Source organism: Falco rusticolus, chromosome 1 (genome assembly GCF_015220075.1).
Source record: "Falco rusticolus isolate bFalRus1 chromosome 1, bFalRus1.pri, whole genome shotgun sequence".
Classification (NCBI taxonomy): domain Eukaryota; kingdom Metazoa; phylum Chordata; class Aves; order Falconiformes; family Falconidae; genus Falco; species Falco rusticolus.
Window position 1 is genome coordinate 48,725,890 of NC_051187.1, and position 23,635 is coordinate 48,749,524.

The 23,635-nt window shown below is 39.1% G+C and overlaps 1 protein-coding gene across 1 annotated transcript; it reads left to right on the forward strand.

Annotated features, from left to right (window-relative positions):
• Window positions 1-18,611, forward strand: MAP9 (microtubule associated protein 9). Its single transcript, XM_037378151.1, has 11 exons — window positions 1-193; window positions 1,104-1,200; window positions 2,471-2,887; window positions 7,290-7,543; window positions 8,375-8,430; window positions 8,961-9,126; window positions 10,175-10,264; window positions 10,938-11,099; window positions 11,574-11,719; window positions 12,437-12,569; window positions 17,256-18,611. Exons 1-11 carry the CDS (start codon window positions 149-151, stop codon window positions 17,376-17,378), a joined length of 1,689 nt encoding a protein of 562 aa, XP_037234048.1. The 5' UTR covers window positions 1-148; the 3' UTR covers window positions 17,379-18,611.
• Window positions 18,612-23,635: the final 5,024 nt, after the last annotated feature.

Genomic DNA, 23,635 nt, shown 5'->3' on the forward strand with positions numbered 1-23,635 from the left:
CCCCGCCTGCCCCTCGCGGGCCGCCAACGCCCGCCCTTCATCCGGTCAGGCCTGCGGGGCCGCGTTGCCAGGCGACGGGCAGCGGGGTGCCGCGGCTCCCGGGACGGGCGGAGGGCCGGCCGCCGGGCGGGAGCGGGAGGCAGCCGCCATGTCGGGGGAAGGCGGCGGGCGGCGGCGGCGCAGCGCCCTGCAGGTGAGCGGCCGGCCGCGGGCGGGAGCAGCGGCATTCGCTGTTACGGCCAACGGCGCAAACAGCCGACGTGCTGTCGCAATGGAAACGGGGCCGCGGGCACCCGCCGCGCTGGGCTAGGAGCCGCCCCCGTGGAGAGCTGGGCGGCAGTGGCGCTACCAGGGGCAGGCCGGGCTTCCCGGGGCCCGAGCGGCCTGTGAGGGCGGCTCCGGCTGAAGGACCGGCCGCCCCCAGGCCGGCAGCAGGGCCGCGGGGGGAGCGTAACGCCCGTCTGCAACAAGCCGCCCTGCAGCCGTCGGCGGTGTGCGGCTCAGGGCCCCGAGTCCGGAGATAGTGCTGCATTTATTCACGTAACTTTAATCTTGTCACTAAAGCCAGTTGCTTTGTGAACCCGTGTAAGCGTGGTGTGTCTGTGGCGGCCTGCAGCAGTGTCTGTAAGACCTGCACTGGCTGATTTGAAGTTCCTCCTTGGTTTTGGACCTGCCACCTGCGTGGGGTTCTTGTCGTGCAGGAGGCCCGGCCCGGCCCGGCTCGCCCCCTCTGCCACGCACCATGGCAGGGCAGACCCGCGCCCTGCACTCCTGCCCATCAAAACATACCAAAGTGGCAAAAAGTGGCACAGGATGATCCAGTGTCCTTATTGCCAACAATGGAAAAGGGAGCTGCAAGATACGTTTCTTCTGAAGAAGAAATATAAATTAATACATGGAGGGTGGTTTTCTTAACACAGAAGAAATGGGGGTACGATGGTAGAGTGAAATGCTCTATTTTACTTACCCTTCACCATAATTTTCAAATAAATGGGTTAATCTGTTGCTCAGGTTTACTTACGTGTTGGAGGGGGGAATTAGTCACGAACTTGCTGAAGTGAATCTTCCCTTCTGTGTAAAAGTTATTTGCGAAACCATTTCAGGCTGAGCGACGAGAAGCAATTTCTGCTCATGCAGCAAGAGAGCAAGCAGCTGAATACTCAGATGACTTTGAGAGTGACGAAGATGGCATGTTAAACAGTAAGACAGAATTAAATACTTTTCCTCGTGTTCTTTCCTTTCTTAACTCATTACTAGATCACACAAAATCTTTGGGAGTCAATATGATTTAATGTTCCAAGATTTCATATTTCACACCTTTGAAATCACTTAGTCCTCCTCTTCCACGTTAGGAGCAGAATTCCCTGTGAAATAAGGGGTGGTGCCAACCTGCTAAAGCAGATGCAGTCTCTGCTGTTTCCTACATTTGTGGTGCCTGTTTTTACTCCTTAGCCATATTGTTTACATCTGGATGAGACAGCAGAGCACAGTACTGTCAATGGAAGTGGACACTGGCGGAGAGGAAGCTTTATTGTTGTCTTGCTGTTTTCCCAGTCTGAACGGCCAGCAAGTAAGGGCTGCAGGACACTGCAGCACATGCCTGCTTGGCAGCATATGCAAAATACAAACCAGGAACAGATTTGATCTGGATGTTTTTCTTGGGCCAGGATGCATTTGATATTTGGTAATGTTTATGTTTAGTCTAACAAGATTGGCCACATGGCTCTTCTGATATGGTGCTGCATGTTAAGGGAAATAGGAATCTTAAATATCATCATGTATTTTTAAAAGGACTTCCTCAGTGTCTTGTTTTTATTCATATCTGAAACATCTTTTAGAAGTTTGTGGGATGCTTTAATTTTCCTTTGCTGATAAGATTTAGAAAAAAGCTCCTCCTGCATTAAATATATTACCCAACTATCACAACATTCATTTGTCATCTTCCTCAAGCATTTCAACTCTGAAATTAAGTCAGTTGGAAATAGGCTACAGGAAGATTAAAATATTTTTGTTAAACAGGCGAACCTTTGCTTTGGAGCAGATACCACCTTTGAGTGTCTTCTAGTAGATCTCAGATGTGACAGAAGTGAAGAGAATAGAAAGGATGGGTTTTAGTAACCAAACATGCCTAGCTTTGTTGTTGTTGACTTGCTTCCACTTCTTATGGCACTGGAGACATAGTTTTTTTAGAAGGGTTTTAAATTGCATGACAGGTAAGAATTAACCAGTGAATATTAGAAGTATTTTCTTCAGATTGGGTCCATGGAGAGACATGACAGGAAAGGAAGTAGAATAAGAACTCGGTTCCGTTGTTTTGCAACGATCAGAGGTACAGAAAGATAAATGCTCAGAGACTTAAGTCAGGAGAGTGTTATATGAAAAATACTTCTAAACTATAGAAGACAGAGTTTCTGTGTCCCTTTTTTTTCCCACTTGTCTCAAATGGAAGTTGATGATGTGCTATTTTCAGGTACTGGGGAAGAAAATGGAAGTGACTCAGGCGCTGAGAGCACTAAGAAGTCAGTTGCTGTTGAGAGTCCTCTCTCTGATGATGATGCTTCACAAAAAGCAGATTTGGAAAACGAAGCTGCTGACTTGACTTTATCCTTTCATGAAAAGAAGCTTCAGCAAGTAATGCTTTTAGAAAGTGGAAACATACGGGATGACGGAAAGGATGGTGAAGAAGAATGTTTGGGAAGTCAAAACAAAGGTGATGACAGAAAAAGTGATGAAGAATGTTCATCTGCTGAAGTACCGTGTGATAATAGTGAAAGTGACCACTGTAATGACTCGCCTATTCATGAACTACAGAAAAAAAGAAATCAAGAGGAAAACAAACCAATACCAAAGCCACAGGTGCACAAACCAAGAAATGCTTTGGCATCAGGTGAGAAGGAAGCATTTGAATGTTGCTGCTACTTGCTTAGTCATATTACAGTATTTTAAAGTGTTGTAATTTGGGTTGTTTCCTTGTTAAGTATCAGCTGCTTTGGCTTGCAGGGAATTTATTTGGTATTCTTCTAAAAATACGTGTTTTAATAACCTCCAGTTGCCTGGGGTAAACGGAACCAGTGTGGGCCAAGTAGCAGGCGGTTCCTATTTGCTTTTTCCTTTCAGGAGATGAAAAACAGCCGTTGGGGTACTTCTAGTCCAGCTCCCCATCAGTGCATGTCCATGGATCATGCAGGAGGGCTACAGAGTTCCCTCTGCTGCATGTGCACAGCACAGAAAGCCATATTCACACAGTGTCTGCTGCATACATGCACCCCTTAATGGCAAGGGCCTTAAATAGTCAGCCTTTCTCTGTGACCAGTGAAGCTGGACCAGAGTGTTCACAAATACTATGTTGAAATCGTGATGCTGAGATATGATGCGGTAATGTAACAGAATGTTAGAAAATGAGCTGTAACCAAAACATTTACAAATGGTAGACTTCTCATCATCACAAAGTTCAAATTTTGGTTTTTAAAAAAATATCTTTGAAGATACTGAATCACTTTGGATGTGTAGTCAAACACATAAAAGCCCGGAACTTTAATGTTTCAGTATAAGAATAGCTAATTCATCTTCAATATGCAAAGCAGAACTTGGAATTCTGCTAATTGAGTGTATGTGCTTTTCCAACTTTAAAAAGACTTCATATTTTTTATCTGCTTCCTAATATGAGAAGAGTTTGTCCTGAGAGAAATTTATGGCTGGTCGTTACCTGTGGTGGAAGAATACAACTTTGAAATTGGTAGAACATGGTTAGTGATATAAGCTCCTTTTTTTTTTCTTTCCACATGATGGCACAAAAGTGCTGAATATTTGAATGTGCAGCTAGGCACTGCAGATGCCTCTTTTCTGGCAAGTATGCCAGTGTTGTTTTAGACTGGCAGAAAAAAGTTGAAGTACTCCTTTTCTTCATGTGAATCTAAGTAGTACAGTGATACTACCCTGTTGTCTTCAGTAGTTAACCACTGTAAATTTTTTTATTTAGATAAATAGATCTCTGTCTAACAGAGGAAATGACTGTCCAGAGATTAATCAGCTTTTTCTGCTCCTTTGATTTTTTTTTTTCTTGTGATTTACTGCATGGAGAAACTGTTGGTGCACTTGCAGGAATATTGTTGTGACCTCTTAGCTCTCTCAAACTCATACTGGTTTTATAATCAAACTTTATGCAGCTGAGTGTGCAGGATCAACGTGATTCTCCCATTTCCTGCAGTAGATCTGCATGAACTAGGACTGAATAAGAAATGCTTCCATGGCAATGTACAGAAATGTGGGTCAGCATACCTAAAGAAAAAAGCTGGTAGAAAGCCATTGATGTGGCTTGATCTGGTTGGTGGCAGGGCAGGAGGAGGAAAACGTGAAGAAGATACGATTGCTAAACCGGAGAAAGGTGAAGAGCCAGAGAATAGAAATCTCTTAAAAAATGTTTGCATGGCAGTTCTGCTGTCCAGTGACTGCCTTAGCGGGGGAACAGAGACATCACTGAAGAAGCTAGAAATACACTGAAAGCCCTCGCTTTCGACTGCGTTTCTCATGATGTCTCCTCTGACCCAGGGTTGTTCTGTTCTGCACCCTGCAAAGAAGCAGTCTTCCTTTCATGTCTTTGCTAGTAGGTACCTGGACAAGCAGAATAGCAAAAAGGTTTTCCTACAACAGTGCTGTGTAAGATATATGCTGTATTCTACATTTATGAAAACTCGTCTGTCTCTCTGATTGCAAAATTGAGTGTAGTTTCAATATATACAGAGATGATGATAAATGAGGAAAAAAAGTTCATAGGTTGTGTATGTAGAGATAGTTAGAAGCTTTTAAAACTTTCATTAAACTCTGAAAAAGTGGCTGTAACTCTTTACATAGCTTTTTGTGTAGGGCCTCACTGTGTTAAGAAAGCCGTGCTATTATTTAAATGGATCATTTAACTGCAAATAGTTGGTTGAATCTATCTTGACAAAATACTGTTCCAGACTAAAATATCTTTTAACTAGATGTAACCGAAACTATAATAAAACGTTACCATTTATATCTTAGTAATATCTAATGGTCTAGTACAAGGCTTCTTAAAGTTGGTGGCATTCTTAATTTCTTTTCTGCTCTCAGTATCTTTCTCATGTCTTGTGTCTCCTGTTCAGTTTTGAGAATGGCCCAGCCTTCTTCTTGCAGTTATGTCCAAGTACAGTATCATCCCCAGGTATTGAGACTTTTGGCCTAGAGGCATCTCAGGAATGCAGAGGAACAGGTTAAAGTTTGAGAATTTAGATTTTGTACTTAGACTTATGTCAAGTGCATGATCATTGTAAGATCATTGTCTAAGCATCTTTGAGACAAATAACTTTGATTTCCTCTTTTACAGTCAATATAACTAGGGTAAACCTTTTGCTTCTTCCTGCAATTTCCCCCACAAGGTTTAATACAAACTGAGTAGTGCTTTTCTATCTTTTTGGATTTGTGAATCTCTTAACAGGCCTTGGGGGATGTGCAGACCCCTTGAGATGTACCAAATCTATGGGCTTCTCAGCAGTATCCATTGGATGTACCTTTCTGAGTCCCCTTTTTCAGACTGGTTAGGAAAAATCCATGGACCCCAGGTTGAAAAACACTGGAATGTGCTGTTAGACACTTTTTTTAATTTGCTAAGAGAATCATGCTGGGGTGTAATTTGCTGTGTGCAGGATGGTAGTAACATAGACTGTCAGATGCAGCAAGAAGAATGCTGTCTGTATGGCCTATGTAATGTCTATACGCTGCAGCCTAATGAGATAAAAGGTAGTACTTGGCTTGAAGGATTTAGGATGGAAAGGTGAACAGAAGTTGAAAACTTGAGCAATGTACTGAGTAGTAAATAAAAGTTCTGCTTAGATCTGTGTTCAGTTTCAGTTCTTTTTTATATTTTATTGATACCTTAGATTAGAAAACTTGTTTGGTATAGCTTGATGTTTTTAAGCATCATTTATGAAACAATGTCTGAGGAGAGTTTGTATGGGGAAAAGGATGTGAGCATCAGTGTACTGGAATGGGAAGATTCTCTAAGTGCAGGGACAGTGTAAGTGGAAGAGAATAATACAGGTGGTGTTGTCAGGACAAAGGAGGACACAGAAGCAACCATATGGAGTCTTCAACAAAAGTGGAGGAAAAAGGGATTGGAAAAGATTGTTTAAATGTAATGCTGAAGTGCATAGATACGGGAATTCCAAGCAGACTGATTGAACTTGTATAGCTTGAACTGTCAAGAAAGAAACTACAATAACAATTACAGGTTTTATGTGTCAGTACTCAGCTGACCATGGGGTTATATTTTGAAGGTGTTTTGCAAACAGAGGCAAAAGTTCCGTGAAGTTCATGCTACGCAGTGCTTATGGTAAATCTGCTGTCGTCTGTATCCTGTGCACTACATGCTGCAACTTAGAGATGTACAGTTGCTGATGCCTACAGTTTATACACAGTTGTACTGTCTAGTAAGTGTAAAGTAAAATATGAAAGATTGCATATCAACAGAGAATAGAAAATGGTTTGTATAAATTCAGAGTTCTCCTTGTCACCTCGAACTTAACATCATTGTAAGTCTAGGTTAAATTTTTTCGATTGCCAGCACTGATTTTCCTTTCTTCAGGTAACTTGGAGTTAATCTCTCATCCACAAATTTTATTTCTTTTATATTTGGGAATTTACCGTGGCTTTGTATAGTTTGTGTCTTTTACAAATTTAGATACTGCATTAATGGCAGTTCAGATCTGATATTTTTTTTAAAAACTTGTTAACGTAGTGTTTTAATAAATGACAATTTAGGCACACATTTAAATTGAGGTGAAGTTTTCTTTAAATCCCCACCGCAGAATCTTTCTATTACTTCCTTGTGTTTCCCACACCCCTGAAAAATACCACACAGTTAAAGTAGTTTTTGTTACCCAAATTGTTGTAAAGGCTTCATTAGTAGTTTGTTAGATGTCAGAAGAACTCTTGCTGTGACTGCAATGGCTTTGGCTTTTGCTTTCTGCACTAGAATCATGTTCGGGTGGTAAAGCAGATGGGAAGTTTTGCCTTTGTCATGCTCTCACACATAACATTTGATACAACTTCAGTTGCTACTCCAGTCTTAGGTTTAAATACAGTACAAGTGAATACTCTCGTCATTAGTGCCTATAGTTCTTTAGAAGGAAGTATACAGAAAATACATTCTGTTATATCAAATTTAGTAATATGTTTCATAAACAGATGGTTTTAGTACAGAAATAACAATACTCAAAAAACAATGAAAATCTTGTTCATCTCGATTTTTTTTTTTTTTTTTCTCCTGTTAGATCAAGATCAGAAGATCAACACCAGTGACTTGAAACTGGAGGACAATAGTAGAAAATCCCCTTCTGTGACGGAAGTAATGACACCCACAGTATATAAGAAAACAAAGAAATTGGAGAAGTCAACAGATGGCAGTTCAGATGAAATGGTGAAGATAGTGGAAGGACAAATAATAACTGATACAATACAGGAGGTATCAGTGAATGATCAGTCTGAGAATGGAGAGGCAAAGAACACTTCAAAGGACTCTGTCAAGGTATTATTTATATGCAATTTTAGTGTCCTAGAAGCACAGTGAAAAGTTTTGTAGTTACTGTTGGTACCTTAAATGCGTAGAACTCCGTTTGTAAAACGGCCAGTTCTCTGGCTTCTACAGTTGAGGCTCTTAGAAATTCTGTACAGTTTTGAGGAAGATGTAGGGAATACCTTTTACACAAATCATTTAAACCAGATAAAGGTATTGAAATTTATATTTTCCAGTTTTAAGGAAATACCCTTACCCAAGGGGAAATGTCAAATCTCTGTTGTGAGGTTAGCTGAATTGGAATGAGCAGTGTATGCTGGCAGAGGATGGAATCCATGGTGTGACTTGAATAATGGATAAGATGCAAAGCATTTTATGCTTTATCATAAGAAAGAAAAGATGTAGATATATGTAATGGTTACAGCTAAATATTAAAAATACTTAAAAGAGTATTGATACAACAACAGGGAAACCCACTGCTGAGCTGGGTTCTTTTTATTCCTTTGTATTTCTAAACCGTAGACTATATTTTCACATAATACAAAGACACATTTCTAGCTGCCGTTCCAAAAAGATAGAGGCATTCTGAAAGTTTGTTGGTTTGGTTTGTCGGTTTGGGTTTTTACTTTCTTACCCTGTCCTGTACCCCTTCTCTATTGGAGTGGCTTTCAGGCGTATTTTCTAACATAGAGTCATAGAACGCTTTGAGTTGGAAGGGACCCATAAGGACCATTGAGTCCAACTCCCAACATCCTTGTTAGCTTGTAAAAGCCTGTTTCATCCTGATCCAGTTCTGTTGCTTGAGAGACTCTTATAATTCTACTTTTCCTCTGTGTTTCTTAGAAACTAAGTGAAACGAAGGAAGGAGTTCTACAAAACCAGAAAGCTTTATCTGACAGGTAAGAGAAAGATGCTGTGTATCACAGTCTGCAGTGTAAAATGCATGTAAGCACCCTGACAGTGCTGCTTCACTCTTGTTTTCTGTCAGCATTGTCTTCACTGTTGACAACCTCTGACCATCTGTGGAAAACAGTTCAGTAGATGTGGCATGTTATTGTAACCCTTGCTCAGGGTTATATCAGATCAGACTCCAAGTCTTTTTGCAGTGTCTATGATGAGTTTGTGCTACTGGATCCACCGATGAATCCAGGTCCTTGATGTATTTAGAGGTTTTAAGTTGTTTTGTAGATGAAAGTTGTAAGAAATTTCTAAACCTTCTTGGGCTGGGTATGTTGTGTAGTGGCTTGTTTTGGCAATAATAAAGCCCTCAGAGGAAAATGGGCTTCTTCCTCCTTTCCCCAGGCAGGCGCATATAAAACCAGAATCACAGTAACTTTTGGTATACGCTGAAATAAAAGGAACAGTACATGGTATCAGCTAAAACAAGTGGAATGATCATTCATATGTTTGTGTCTTGGTACTTTTATAGGTCTCTCTCTCCAGTGCCCTTAAAGAAAAAGGTGAAAGCTGTTCCATCAGCTGCACCTGTTTCATCTCATTATCTCGGAACGTTAAAGGTGTTGGAAGATAAAAGTGTGCAGAAGAACAATACAGAATTTGACAAAGGAGATAGTTTACGAGCAGCTGTTTTCCAGGTAGAGCTTAACAACAAACAAAAGAACCAACAAAAAAACCTATGCATATAAAAGTCCTGTTATGGGAGTCAACATCTTTTATTTTCTTGAAATCAGTATTTCTGAGTATATTCCTTGCATATGCTTACATGTGTAATAATCCTTTCATTCTGTTCGCTGTGCCTTGTCATCAAATTACAGGCTAAAAAGGTAGGTGAGAGGGACATACTGTGGTTCATAATTCATAGTGTCATACTGTTTCCAGGCATGTGTATTTCTTTATTTCTGCTTCTGCCTTAACATAAGTAAGGCCATAGTTTAAAGTTTCTTTTCCTGATACGTTCTATTCAGTTGACGTTCAGGAAAAGTGAGAAGTCATCTCATGTTCTCTCCAGAATGTGGATTCTGTGTAGAAATTCATAATGATCAGTTTGTGGATTCAAACAGATTTTTGCTACTCGTCTGTGTGAGAAAAACTTACTATTAACAGGTGCTGTTCATATTGGTATGTGAGTTTCATGCTTGTTATGGTTCTAGAACAAAATTTAGAACCTCAAGTCCATATTTATATTGTCTTCATAATTTTTAAAGGTAAAATAAGATTCATTTAGGACACTTGTATCTCTAAGCAGCATACCAATTACATAGTTAAACCCTGAAAATTTAAGCTCAATTCTGCAAATGGCTCCTAACACTTTATGGATGCCTGAAGTCTCACTCTTCCCAGTTGGATTTTATTCTTTTTAATTACAGGTATTAGGTATTTGCAAGAAAGACAATAAATAAATAAAAGTAATAAACTTCTTAATTCTTTTAATGCTTAGATTTTTGTGGTGGTTTTTTAATATTTTTTTAAAGAAAGATTGTTAAGCTTTTTCATATTTTCTAGCTATGATTTTAGAACCTTAGACTTCTTTGATCAGGGGTAAGTAGCACATGGAGGAATTAAGAGTAATTTTGGTGGTCATTATATTGGTGCTGCTCCAATAATACTTAGTTGTTTTAACAGAACTTTTATAGATGTACCTTAAAAAGACTAAAAGTATAAAACTTTTAATGATTCTTACAGAATTGGTTGGAAAAGAAAAAGGCCTTTCTACTGGAATTAAAGAGACTTGAAAAGAAGAAAGCTGAAAATCTGAGGAACAATACTGAAAAGGTTTGTTTACATTCTTGTTTGAAAAGACAAACTATACTTCTTTGAAGTATGCTTACCTATGCTTTCTGCCTAATTACATCACCCTTCTAAGGCACCTGGTTTTCCCCAAATAGTGGGAGGTGGGTTGAAGCAGTAAATGGCATGTCCCACTTGTTATGGTTGCTCTAAGGGGTGTATGGCTGATGCTTCCCTACACATTTACGTTAGGAATGCTAAAAGTGTGCTTCTTAAATTAATTTTCAGGTTTGTTTATAAACAGCTTGGGATGCTTAACCCTTCGGGTGTTAGAAAATGAGTTTGCTCCCTGTCTCAAGAGGTGCTTACCTACTGAGGATTGTATTTTGAATAGTACCATACACAATCCTTAGATTTGGCTTTTAAGTATTTAACATTTCACTTCTGAGCATTTAACATGTGTTTTGTATTCCTCTACATATATTTTGCAAGAGTAGTTTGTCTTATTCGACTAAGTTAAATTAAAAATGAGCACAGAAGAAAACCACTTTCTATAGATCAAATTTACTTTTGAATATTGGAATGTTGTCTGCAAATAAATTCCCATTTCTTTATTGCTCCATCTAATCCTACATTTGATGGTGAGTTTATAACATACTATTTCAATTGTAGTTTTATATTTAAGTGTATTTAAATGTAACTTTCATTTTCAATCCAGAAAGAAGCTGATAAAAGAGAGGAAGCGATTGCATCTTTTGAAGCCTGGAAAAAAAAGAAAAGAATAGAAGCAAAAATGTTAAGTGAAAAAAAGAAGCTTGAGGAACTTCAGACAAAGAAAGCAGCAGAACAGAAAAAGGAGAAAACAGAGGAAGCACAGAAGGTGATGTAAAATATGTACATAAATGTGTGTGGATCAGGTATGGTTCAGGAGATTGTTGAGAATAATTTTGATTAATTCAGCAAGAGATGGAAACAAACAAGATGCTAAAATCTAAACGTGGTTAATTTTTGAAGAAAGCTTAGATTAGATTCTGTTCTGTTGGGAGTATGTCATGTTTGCATTTGCACACAAACAGGCATTGCTCCATGTTTGGATTCTATTAACTGTAAAATAAACTCAGTATAAATACATTGTCAATGAACTATTACTTACTGGGAAAAATAATTCTTTTTTTTTTAGGTGTAGTGGTACCTACTTTTGAGCAATACTACAAGTAAATAATCAAAAATTGGAATGTGTAGAGCTTACAGAAAATAATAATACAATAATTTTTGTATACTCCACAATAAGCAAGTGGAGTATTGACAGAAAGGTGAGGGGTAAGTTTTCTAATGATTCTGTGGTTTTCCTTAGGCATTCGAAAAATGGAAGGAAAGAAAAGTGGAATATTTAAGAGAGCAAAGAAGAAAGGAAGAACAGTCTGAAAGAATCAAGAAGAAGAAAGAGGAGGAGCTGGTTGCAGAGAAGAGGAGAGACAGCGTGTCAGCAGTTGAAAAATGGTACTACTCCACTGGGGTTTGGAATACTGTAGTTTCCCAAATGCAAGAGGTCTTCTGTGGGTGCTTGATGTGCTTTTAATTGGGAGACAGTGGCATGCTTGGGATCAGAGTCTTCAGTCTCAGTGGAGAACAAGTATAACAATGAGGAAGCTGTACCGCTTCTTTCAGTTTAGTGATTCCCCAAAAGGCTACTGACTAAGCCAGGTAGAGATACTGCAACTGAGAAGGAAGATTCATTGAGTAGTGTAATGTCTTAATGTGATTAATCTTCTGCTTCATTACTAAGCCATAGGAAGGAAGGTAAATCTTTATCTTAACATTTTGTGGAACACAGTGTATGAATGTAGATGTATTCAGAAGCCAACTACATGTGTTTGCTGGAGAAATTCTTTATAAGTTTTACAAGCCAGGAGTTTTTCACAGACCATGTGCGATTAACTATTACCCACAGCAGTTCTGAATCTATTTTTTTATATGATACCAAATAAGGGAGAAGGTAGTACAGAAAAGGTGATGCCATAGTATATAGAATAGCAGGTTCATTTATACCTTGGTGATATAATATATGAAGATGGACTTTGAAGATTTTAAAAATATCTTTTCAATATTTTATTAAATGCATAAAAATCTCTTTTGACTCAGTTTTGTTACTCAGTCATGGATGCAGCATTTAGTCTGTTACATGATGATCTCCTGTTCTTCCCTCTCACTCTACAGGAAAGAAAAAAAGGAAGAATATATTAAACAGAAGAAAGTAAAAGAAATCCTAGAGAGAAGAAAGCAAGAAATACAACAAGCAAAGAAGGAAGAAAAGAATAAAAAGGCTATGGAGGAATATGAACGATGGCTGGTATTTACTTTTTTTTTCTTTTTGTCAAAACCCAAAAGATTAACGCAGTAATGAGTGTGAACACTTCTGTATTGTAATACTCGTGATTTTTCATGCTGTAATGAGAGAGGCCAGATGATGGCAGCATTCCTTAGCTAATCTCCAAAATTCTTGACTAAAATGATAACATGTGGTGGGTTTGTTATTTCGCATACATGGCAAATATATTCTCCCTACCTGCATGTCATAGAGTTTTGATTTCATAGTTAGTCTTCATGTTTTGACATTCCGTGTCAGGAGCAACTGTATCTGAACGGTCAACTCACCACAGCACAAAACCTGAAAAGTCAAGCGGCATCCACCTGCCACAGTAAGCACAGATCCATTCAAGGAAGCATTCAAAGTAGAGACTTGTACACCTTAAAACCGATAAAAGAACTTGTAATGAGGTTTGAGATTATTTTCATTTACTAGAAAGGGTGGAACTCTGATGCTCCCACTTATATTTTTCCTACAACAGTGTACTTTAGTCACAGTTGTTAAACAGTAAACTAATCTAGTATTCTAGTCCCAGCAGCAAAGCAGGGTGTGGTGTTTTTTTTCCCTTGCAACTGAAAGACAAACTAGAAGGGAGAGAGCACTAATATTCTTAGCATATATATTCTTTTCTGAAATATGTTTGACTTACTAGTTAAAGAAAAATCTGCAGTTTTTTGTCCTCACCCTGTGAATGATACCGTCGTTCATCATCCTGACTTTCAACGTTTTCTTAGTTTGAGAATGTTTCTTGTGTTGTCTCTTCCTTGAGATTTCTGACATGTGTCCTGTATATACAGTCACTGTTGCCATTGATAAGAATGGAATCATACAACTCAGCTGGCTTAAGGTCCTTACAGGGATTGGTTTGTACTGCCAATAGCTTTAAAAATCTTTTCCAGAGTCTTGAGTGGGCTTTCTGTTTTTTTGTTGTTTTTTTTTTTGGGGGGGGGGCTGTTTGGGCATAGGTGAGAACTGAGGCAGGCAAATAAATGTATGGGTATGGGGCATTTTAAAAGGACAATCATCCTTTACTTGGCTAACTCAGAAATATGCAGTTATGTGAAAAACAGCAGGAGCTTACATATTTTCCCTTCCATTTTCCAACCGTTTCAGTCTTTTGTTTAAGTCTTTTAAGATCATCTTTGACCTGGTCCCCTGTTGGAATACCTCTGATTTCTGTAATCATTGGTAAGAAGTGTTTTCTCTAGTCCCCTTTATCAAGTGATTTCCAGCCCAGTTTTGTCAAATGATAAACATCCAATCTTAGATTATTTCTTGCTTACTCAATATTCCTAGTTCCTAAGGAAAGAAGTACTATGCTTTGAGTAGTAGGTAATGCTCTGTCCCAGTATGCTCCTCTTATTGCGACTGTCCTCAGTTAGCATAGTTGTACCAAAGCGTGAATGTTACCTTTCATTGTACACTGGACTTCCTTGCTGGCTTGGACTCTGTATGAAGGTTAAAAAAATGATGCCATATTTTGGGGAACAAAATATGCTGCCTAGCACAGGCTCCTCTGTTCAAATTGTGTATAAATTCTGGACATCATTACTTCAGTGGGATTATTGATATAAATTTGAGTGGTTGGAGGAATGACCAGATCTAAATGGATGTACCTGTGCCTACATGAGAGGAGCAGTTCAAAAAATAAGCAGATGTTGGAGGGTGCAGTGAGTGCTGAATTGGTTAGCAGAGGTACCTACAGAATTACTTCATTTTCAGTGTCTATGTGCAAGTGTTGACTGATGTGTCTCATGCCCAGTCTTCACATCTTTACTTACAGAAATTGGGTTGGGTTTTGCAGCTAACACACCTTTATTTGAGAAAGCACATTGGGCAGTGGCTCTTTCCTCATGTTTGGTCAGAATTTTATCACACTTTGTATAGTAATAATGAAAATACACACCTTCAGTGAACTGCAGGAGAGAAATGCCTATAAAGTTGTCAATGTATTATCAACTGAGATGATATCTGCCTACAGGTAGGCAGAATTGTGAAAGCTTTTTAAGTATATTATTTCAAATAAGACAATTTTTGTTTGAAGGGTAATAAGAGTAATATAGTGGGAATTATTCTAATATGTTTTCATTAACATTCAACAGAAATGTGTAAGTTCATCCTCAGCTTTCCTAAACCAGGTGTTGACCATAATGCATGGGTAAAACAGACATAAAAAACTCTTTGTACTTCTTCTAAAATACAGGAAGCATTCTGGTTTTATGTTAATGGAAATTCTGTTACTTACTTACTCTTCTACAAGTCCTTGTGTGAGTGTTAGATAATCTTAAATGCATAGAGAAGATTACTTTTTAAGCATGAAAATAAATGCCCTGAGAAAGGATGTTAACACTTGCAAAATACTAACATTAAAAGGATAATCTTGAGCTGAGATACTTTTGTATTGCTGAGGAAATTTAAGCTTCTAATTGTTTTAATTCTTTCATAGTATTTGCTTCTTGCTACTCATCAGGTACTCTTCAAGACAATCTAGATGTTTTGCTTGATAAGTGGTCGTTTGCTTATATACATAATACCAGTGTCTGGCACGTGTTATTGGCATGCACCTGTTCTGAGGAGTAGAATGTGGAGAAGAATCATGTAGAAAGTTTATAGCAACAGATCAGTTTAGTTTCCATTATTTTTGAAACAGTAATCTTGAAACCTGTTTTCTGTAGAGAAAAGTGAGTATCCCAGATGTGTTACGTTCTCCATTTTATGTGGTAAACATTACGTAATATGACTTATTGAGAAGTAAGGCTGCTCTCAAAATATTCTCGAAGATCAACATAGTATTTATTGTTAAAGGCCCTAGAAGAAGTTTGAAGTTTTACCTTGTGGCTGAGCATGATTAACACCTATTTTTGGCATTCTAAAGCTGTTTAAAAACATCAGGAAATTATGTACTGCATAAGTCTTGTGGATTTGTTGCTTTTCTGGGTTAGAAACAGCTGACATGGGTTATTCATTTCATGTGGTTTAATAACATCTATCTGAAAATACTTTCTATATTGGAATTTTAATCTCCTGGCATTGCAATGTGTTAGAAATAAGGCTGTTATTGTTACTCCTCTTAAATGTTGTAAGACTTCTGTACTATCTAGAATTCGATTATGTGGCAGCCCTACTGCTAAAGAATGTGATCTTCCCAGAATTTGGTAGGTGAAAAATGTGTTCATCTTACTAGGCTGAGTAGGAAACTTCCACAGAGAAATTAAGCCACATAATCAAGTTGATCTAGTGTGTGACATGCTACAGTTATTGATTTAATCTTTCACTGTTTCTGTTACTCTTCTCCTGTTAGTGCAAATAACATCTTATTTATTATTTTAGGGGAGATTTGTATCAGTTATGTCTTGTGAGAATGTGAACTGTGGTTAGGGCTAGAACATAAAAAGCTTTGGGTGTGTTGAAGACAGGGATGAAGCCAGTAAATCTTCATGTCAAATTTAATCTTTTAAAACCCAGTTAAATTAACTCCAGACTCTTTGCTTGGCACTGCGATTCATTCATGAAAATTGGGTCTTCAAACCCAAACATTCAAAACTGAGACATGATTAAAAAATCCAAAGCAACTGTCATTCCCTTCCTGGGTGGTTGTATGCTTTATCTTTGGGTTGCGTTTTTCATACATGTCTGTTATGCAACATGTATTCAGTGAAGAGTGCTTCATAAATATAAAATATGCACATTTCTTTATAACACACAATTTTTCAAATAATTGACAATAATACTATGGTAAGTCCTATTTTTAATGAGGTTTTAATTATCTGCCCTCATGTGTCTTTGAATGTCAAATTCAGATTCTATGATTTGTAGAATATGACTAAATTTTTGTAAAAATATGATACAAGGAAAATTTGCACCTATAAAGAACTCTCCAGTGCACTAAATTGGTAATGCAGATGCACCCTTAGAAGCTGGCCCTCACAGTGGTGAAATGGCAGTGATCTTTGCAAAGAGTATTTATTTTATATAGCACAGAACAGTATAAAAATTCAAAAATAATTGTAAATAATCGCAAATTAGTTTTTGAATGACAGGTCTTTTGGAAATCACTAATCGGGCACAAAAAGAATATTGCAAGTATCTTGCTTATCCTTCATCATCCTAATTACCCATTGCTGTTTGAAGCAATAGAAAATATTATCAGAACCTTGCAGTGTTTATAAGTTAAATAGATACTTGTTTATAATTAATTTTTTTAATTCCCAGTTTGTTCTAATACATAGCAAGTGTAATTCAGTAAGTACAGAAAGTTTCAAAGATGCATCAGTAGTCTGGAGTAATAAGAACAACATATCTCTTAAAGAAAAAACTTAATTAAGATGAGACTAATTATATGCAAGACAAATACAGTCCCTAATACACTAGGCCGTCTGTTGGGCTTTCTGTTTAGATAGTGCACAAAACCGGCACAACCTCGATACAGTCACTTTAATTGTAAATGACATCAAATGTGCAGCCTCTTGCGTTGCATGGTGCAGTGTGTGTGACCCGAATCCCTAAAAGGGATGGGCTAAGTCCCAAAAGGCAAATCTCCATTGTATGTTACCTTTTTTGTGTAAAATGGAAAGTTATGACAACGACTTCAACTTGGCTGTTTGTGGAGCTGATTTTTTATGGGGTTTTTTTGTTTGGTTTTTTTTTGACACATGTTTTTATTCCCAGGAAAAGAAAGAGATGAGGGAGCAGCTTGAGAAGAAGCAAAAGAAGTTGCAGGCTGTCCATGAGGTCAAAGTGCTTTCTCCCTGGAGTCCACCTGGCAAAGTCACATATTCAAGGAATTACTGAGCAGTCTGTTGCCTCTGAGAAAAGATGATCTACAAATTTCTGACGATGGCTAGTCATTATTTCAACAGCTGATTTTCACTGACTCATTACAGTGGTTTTTTATATATTACAGATGTATATGTGAGATTATAGGTGTTGCATCCTTTCTTTTTGGTTTATTTGATCTCTGCAGTTTAAATAGATCAGTTGTCCCTTTCCGTTGCTTTAGAAAATGTACCAGTTTTTGTAATCCCACATTTAACTTCCTTCTATTAAATCCTGTCACTTTGTTCCTTTCTGGTGAAAGTGCATATTCAGGGTATGTAAGGCTGAACTCTGATTTTTTTTTCCACCCACTAAGTAGCAGAATGGTTATTTTTAAGTTACAAGGCCACATGGCTGGGGAGTTAAGTCTGGAAGAAATGCTTTGTAATGGATGGGAGTGCGGGGATGATGGGCAAGGAGTTGTTGGCTATCTTCTGGGGATAGAAAGAAGACAAAAGGTTAAGCAATATGGTAGAGGGACATCATTTTCATACGTGCTACAGAGAGCATAATATAATTCTTAGATTATGTTAAGTTACATAATACAAAAATAGCTTTTAAATTAAAAACACATCAAACAGAAACAGGGTTTCATGGGGCCAAAAACAGTCAGCTATGTGATGGTACAAAAGAATTAAACTGAAATCATTGTAAGATAAAATGGTCTAGGACTAGGTAAGGCTGTAGCTGTTAATTCTATTTCAGGTCTTTACATACATTCCATAGATTTCTTGCTTCCTACAGGAAACAGTGGTTTTAGAGGCATGTTTTGCAGTTCCCACAAAATCTTACCTAGAAACTGCAAGGGCGGAACAGTGGTACTCCTATGAGGCAGCCTTAGACACTGAAAAGTTTTTTGTTTTGGAACTTAACTTAAAGGCTTCTGTGGTTGTTTTTACATGATCAGGTAAACCCTTCCCTGTCTTCATCATGGCCAGTGAGTTAGTCGCTGGAGTAAATTATTGAAATGTCTTCTGTTTTTTCATGGCTATTTGCCTCACTGTTTTGGAAACAATGACAAGACTACGTGTCTTTAGAGATCTTCAAATCTCTTGCTTTTCCTACTGTCTAAACTCAAGCTGTTACTTAGGTTTGTATTTTCTTATCTGAATTTTAATAATCGTTCCAAATCAAATCTGTTCCTCAAGTGTGTATTCAAAAAAACAGCATCACCAAAGAAGAAGAGGAAAAACAAACAAACAAAAAAACCCCAGATCTTTAAATTCTATATGTATTTTCCTCAAATGAGGTTCTTACTTCTGTTTGGACTGACAGCCTCCTTGGGAAGTCAAGGGGAGCATTTTGAGTAGACTTGCCTTTTTCACTCGAGTCCTGTTCGTAAATCACCAAGCAAGTCATTAATTCTGCATTGCATGTATCACTGGGACATCTCCTCAGAAAGCAAGGTTACAAGACCAGCAACCAGGTGAATTTCTTTAGTTTCCTGATGTTTCTTGCTTGTTTTTTCATGTTTTAGTGAGAGCTACTGAGGATTTAATTTGGCCCTGTTTCTACTACCAGAATGCTGTACAGATGACATTTATTGCTGGCATGTATGTAAAGGTGAAATCAGAAGGGATATCTGTTCTGTCTCATTGTTGAATATGGGCCTGTTCATTATTGTTAGTAAGAACTCAAGTTCAGTGAATTCCTAATTTAGACCTTTTACAATGTTTATGGCAGGCCGAAGTAGGTGCTAGAAAGCAAAAAGGTAAGATACATTTGTTGGAACAGTAGGTAGCGTCGTAGTTACCATCATTAACCTAATTTCTATTAATAAGTATAGAGGAAGGCTTGTGAAATGTACAATATTTCTGTTGCATATGATCTGTTGTCAGTGTCAAGAAGTACTTGCTAACCTTGAGGATAAAGGTGAGGTTTCACTAGTAGTTGTGCTGGACTACGTGTACAGCCAGATCATCTGACAGATCAGATTTGATCCGTTGTGAGGAATGGTTGTGGATTTGACACAGCTTCTAGATTATGAAGTATTTATAGTGCAGAATGAGGTTTACATGTATTGCCTGGTATTTTACATTGCAAATCTCAACTTCAGTTGCCTTTCGTGCACTTTGTTCGTGGTAGCCCTGTTGTGTATTGCCATGTTTGAGCAGGCCTCGTCTGGTCCTGCCCCTTTCTTTAAGTTCTGTTTCTTCCTCAAAAGGCAATTGTACTGGACCTGGCTTTTATTCTTTTGACTTGTTTCTAGCCTTCTGTCCCTGGGCTGCTCACCCAGAAATGTGGCTGGAACAGTTTTTGTCCCACTGAAGAGTTTGTAGAGAAGCCAGGGACACCCATCCTGTGATTGTATAGCCTGCAGGTAATGCACACTTGATGCCTTCCAGGGGACCTTAATGGCAACAGTAACCTTTTTGCCCTGTCTGTGAGACACAGATTTATGCCAAGAGTCATCTCTCAAATGCTAAACTTCTGGGTAGGGCAGTGTTCATATAGGTTCATGCTCAGCTCATCTTTTTTCATTTGGGAGCAGGAAGACATTGGTCAGGAAGGGGAGAGGGCAGGAGGGGGCTCTCAGAAGCACCCCGAGGCCTGCGGCCAGCTCCGAGCCCCTGGCGTCTGGCTCTGTCCCTAGGTCACTCGTGGGTTTTCTTGTAGGCTCTCTTCATGGTAGTACCCGTGCTGAGCTTGCTGCCCTGCAGCGCTGCAGTGCATGGCATTACCACAGAAGTGCCCCTTTAGGGAATCCTGTACATCAGGGTTTTTTGCAGAGATCCAGCAAATCCAGATTTTTCTCTGACTTAAGCCAGGCTGTAGCAGAGATGTCACAGACAAGTGAATACGGGGCTTTCATAAACTCTGGCTCTTAACCTCATGGCAGGTCAGGCATTTTTTCCAGCAGCAGTGGTACCGCAACGACAGTATTGGCATCCAGTGAGAAAGAATCCACCGTTGACAGAAATTTTCAGGAAGTTGAGAAGATACCCAGCTAGAGAAGCTTCAGTGGGCAACCGAAGAGCTAGGATAAAATTACAGAAACCAACAGGAGAGGCAGCAGAATTACAGCACAGGCAGAATGCAACAGAACTGCCAACTCAAAATTGAGTCACTCATGTTTTGTGGAAAATATATTGATTTAATTCAGGCATTTAGGCTGGAGTGGGAATACAGTCCTCCATCATTGGTCCTCCAGGCTTCTAGTACTTGGAGCCTTGAATTCATGTTTACTGTGTTAAGAAACTATAGCTATAATATCATGGAAAGATTTAATGTGTATCAGAGAGCAGAATTTACTGCATGGCTGTCATGATCAGAACAGGAGAGTCTGAGGCAAATCCTGCAGCCTGTGAGAAGGAAATAGTCTGGATCTTTTTATTTTTGCAGTGTCCAGCCAAAGCAAGTAAGATCCCCGTGCTGACAGGCCTGTAGTTGAGGGATGCAGATGAAAAGTTATGCTAGAGGTAGTGGCAGAGCTAGAAAAGGGTTTGTTGTGTGCCTGTGCCTGAACTGAGTTCATCCTTACTGGCTTTAAGGCTTTAGATTATTAGACAGAAGATTTTTGACAGCAGTGGGAAGAGGTTGGTGACATTTTCCAGAAAAGTGATATACCCAGCACTCACATAAATTCACAACTTTTCAATTAGAAAAAGGTGCTTGAAAATCTGCAGACAGGGAAAAACAGTACAGCTGTGTAACTTTTGTAACAACATTTTGGGAGCTTTGTCTAATTTTACGTTGTAAAAACTCAAATGTTACAGTGTAGTGCAAACTTCATAGACAAAACAGAGCTAAGAAATATGAATAAGTACATGAATTCATAAAAATGTGCATTTATCTGTATAAATCCTGTTAATATGTTTATTGATGACAGAGGGAAAATATTTTGTAAAATAAAGTATATTTTGGTATGATGTCCTCGATGTTTTCATCAGATCCTAGGATCTTTACTTCAAGCTTAAATGCATGTAAATGAACTAGGCAGTGTCCTTAAGCACAAGCTACTCTTTCATCGTTAATATAACAAAAAATATACAGGGAGCTGTATCCCACTGAAGTAGGAGCTTTTGGCACTACAGCAATTTCCTCAAGGTCACTGACACTCACTTTGCTTGCTGCCACAACAGTGCAAGCAAGTACTTAAGGAATGCAGGGGTTTCCAAGTTGATCAGTATCTCATTTTTTTCCAGATTATTTCATTCAGGCATTGTGTTGTTCCATTACTACGCTAAAGGGGCAGGTTGATTGATTTTCTGTTCCCGTTCTGTCATTCTGGGTAAGAAAGATTGTACGCTGTTCTCAATCATACCTTCTTTTTCTTTCATATTCACAAAAGGCTAGATCTTCTTACCTGTTCTGTTTTTCGTGGGCTGCTGTTTCACCCAGTTGTGTGTTGAATGCTGGTGGCAGCCTTGGCTGCAAGTCAGGAACTGGACTTGCTCCAGTATGTCCTTACCTTTCTTGCACTGGGGAGCCCAAAACTGGACATCGTCCTCAAGATGCAGCCTCACACGTGCCAAATAGAGGAGAAAACAATTGCTTCCATCAACCTGCTGAATATACTCTTGCTAATGTAACCACAATGGCACTGCCATTCTTTGCTTTAAGAGCCCGTGGCTGACATTTTCTGCTTCTTGTCCCCTGGTACCCCTCGGTCCTTTCCTGCAAAGCTGCTTTCTGGCTTGTTGGGGCTCAGCCAGTACAGTTGCATGGGGTTATTTGGCCCTAGACTGACTTTGTCTTTGTTGAACTTAAAGGTTCCCATCAGCCTTCTTCTCCAGCTCCCTCAGAAACACCGTGCTTGGCTTCATGGGCTTGGCCACGTCCACTGAGCTGAAGTGCTCCCCTCATCTGCCTTCCTCTTCAGTGCTTCAGTGGCTGAGGATTGACCACCAGTTTAAAAGAAAAAAAAAAGGGGGGGGGGGGGCATCCCCCACAAAAAAGGCATTACGTACCTTTGCCTTTTCCATGCGCTGTGTCACTAAGTCCTCTGACCCCCCAAGCAGCAGGACCGCCTTTTTCTTTCACTCTCACTGTACTTACGCAGCCCCTCTTCTTCCCCCTCAAATCCCGTATGAGCTTTGACTCCTACCGAGCTTTGGCTCTGCTAAATCCTTCCATGTTCGCTCAGGTGATGTCCCTGTGCTGCTCCTGGGTGGCCAGTACTCTCCACCAGCGCTGTGCTTGCCTACGGTGTGACAGCAGGCAGGAGCGCCCCACTTGCTCAACACCCACACGTCAGAACGGGCAGTTCCTGTGCTCTGACAGGGATGTTCTTGAAGGTCAACCAGCTCCCCTGGGTCCCTCTGCCTCCAGAGCAGTCTTCTGTGAGATCCACCCAAACAGATCCCTGAACAAGCTGTTATCTTCTCTCCTGAAGGCCAAGGGTGTGGTTCTGCTATTTATCGTGCTTACTCCTTACGGGATTGAATTCAGGTTCATAATCTCGAGCCTTGGCAGCCACAGGGCCATCAGCTGTCGCAGCCCGGGCTGGTGCATCCCTGTAACCATGCAACAAGTGAGCTCAAGTCCCAAGCACGTCTTAGGTCATCAGCACTTCCACCTTCAGATTTCTACTGAACCACTGGCTGTTAAAGAACAATTTCTGAAATTTTAATAACATTTATCAGTTAGATTTTCCCCTAATGGATAATAAAGTAATTGCAAAGCCCTTTCCTCATTATTTCAGCCTGGGGCATGGAGAAGTCTGCTCATATTAACAGTTTGCATTCAGGCAGATAAACTGTGGTTTCGACATAGCACATAATTTTAGTGCCTACACTCAAAACAGAAGAAAAGTGCTAATAAGAGCCCTTGGTATTGCAACATATTTTTCTTTTTTACTACTATTACACTTATGAGTAGTCTTTTTTTTCTGTGATGCTTTTAGTTCTGGGTAAATCCAGACTAGAACAGTTGAAAGTTTTTTCATTAATTCTTCATTTAAAGAAGAAGCAAGAACTCCCATTATAGGTTAATAATTTTTTCATGAATAGAAATATAAAATTCATTTGTATTCATTTTCATTAATATAAACTGGGATGTCCAGTCCTTGATGATGATAAATTATAGGAAGATAACATTGTTTTCAGGCATCATTAACTCCCAACAGGTGAAGCAGCACATTCCACCATTTTAACTGTTTAGTGCCCAGGTGTAGCATAGATATTTACAGTAATACCCTGATTGGCTTATATTTTCCTTTGCTCCTCCTAAACCAGTATAATACACTGGGGACCCATCCCTGTATGCTGCTTTCTAACAAAATAACTAAGGAA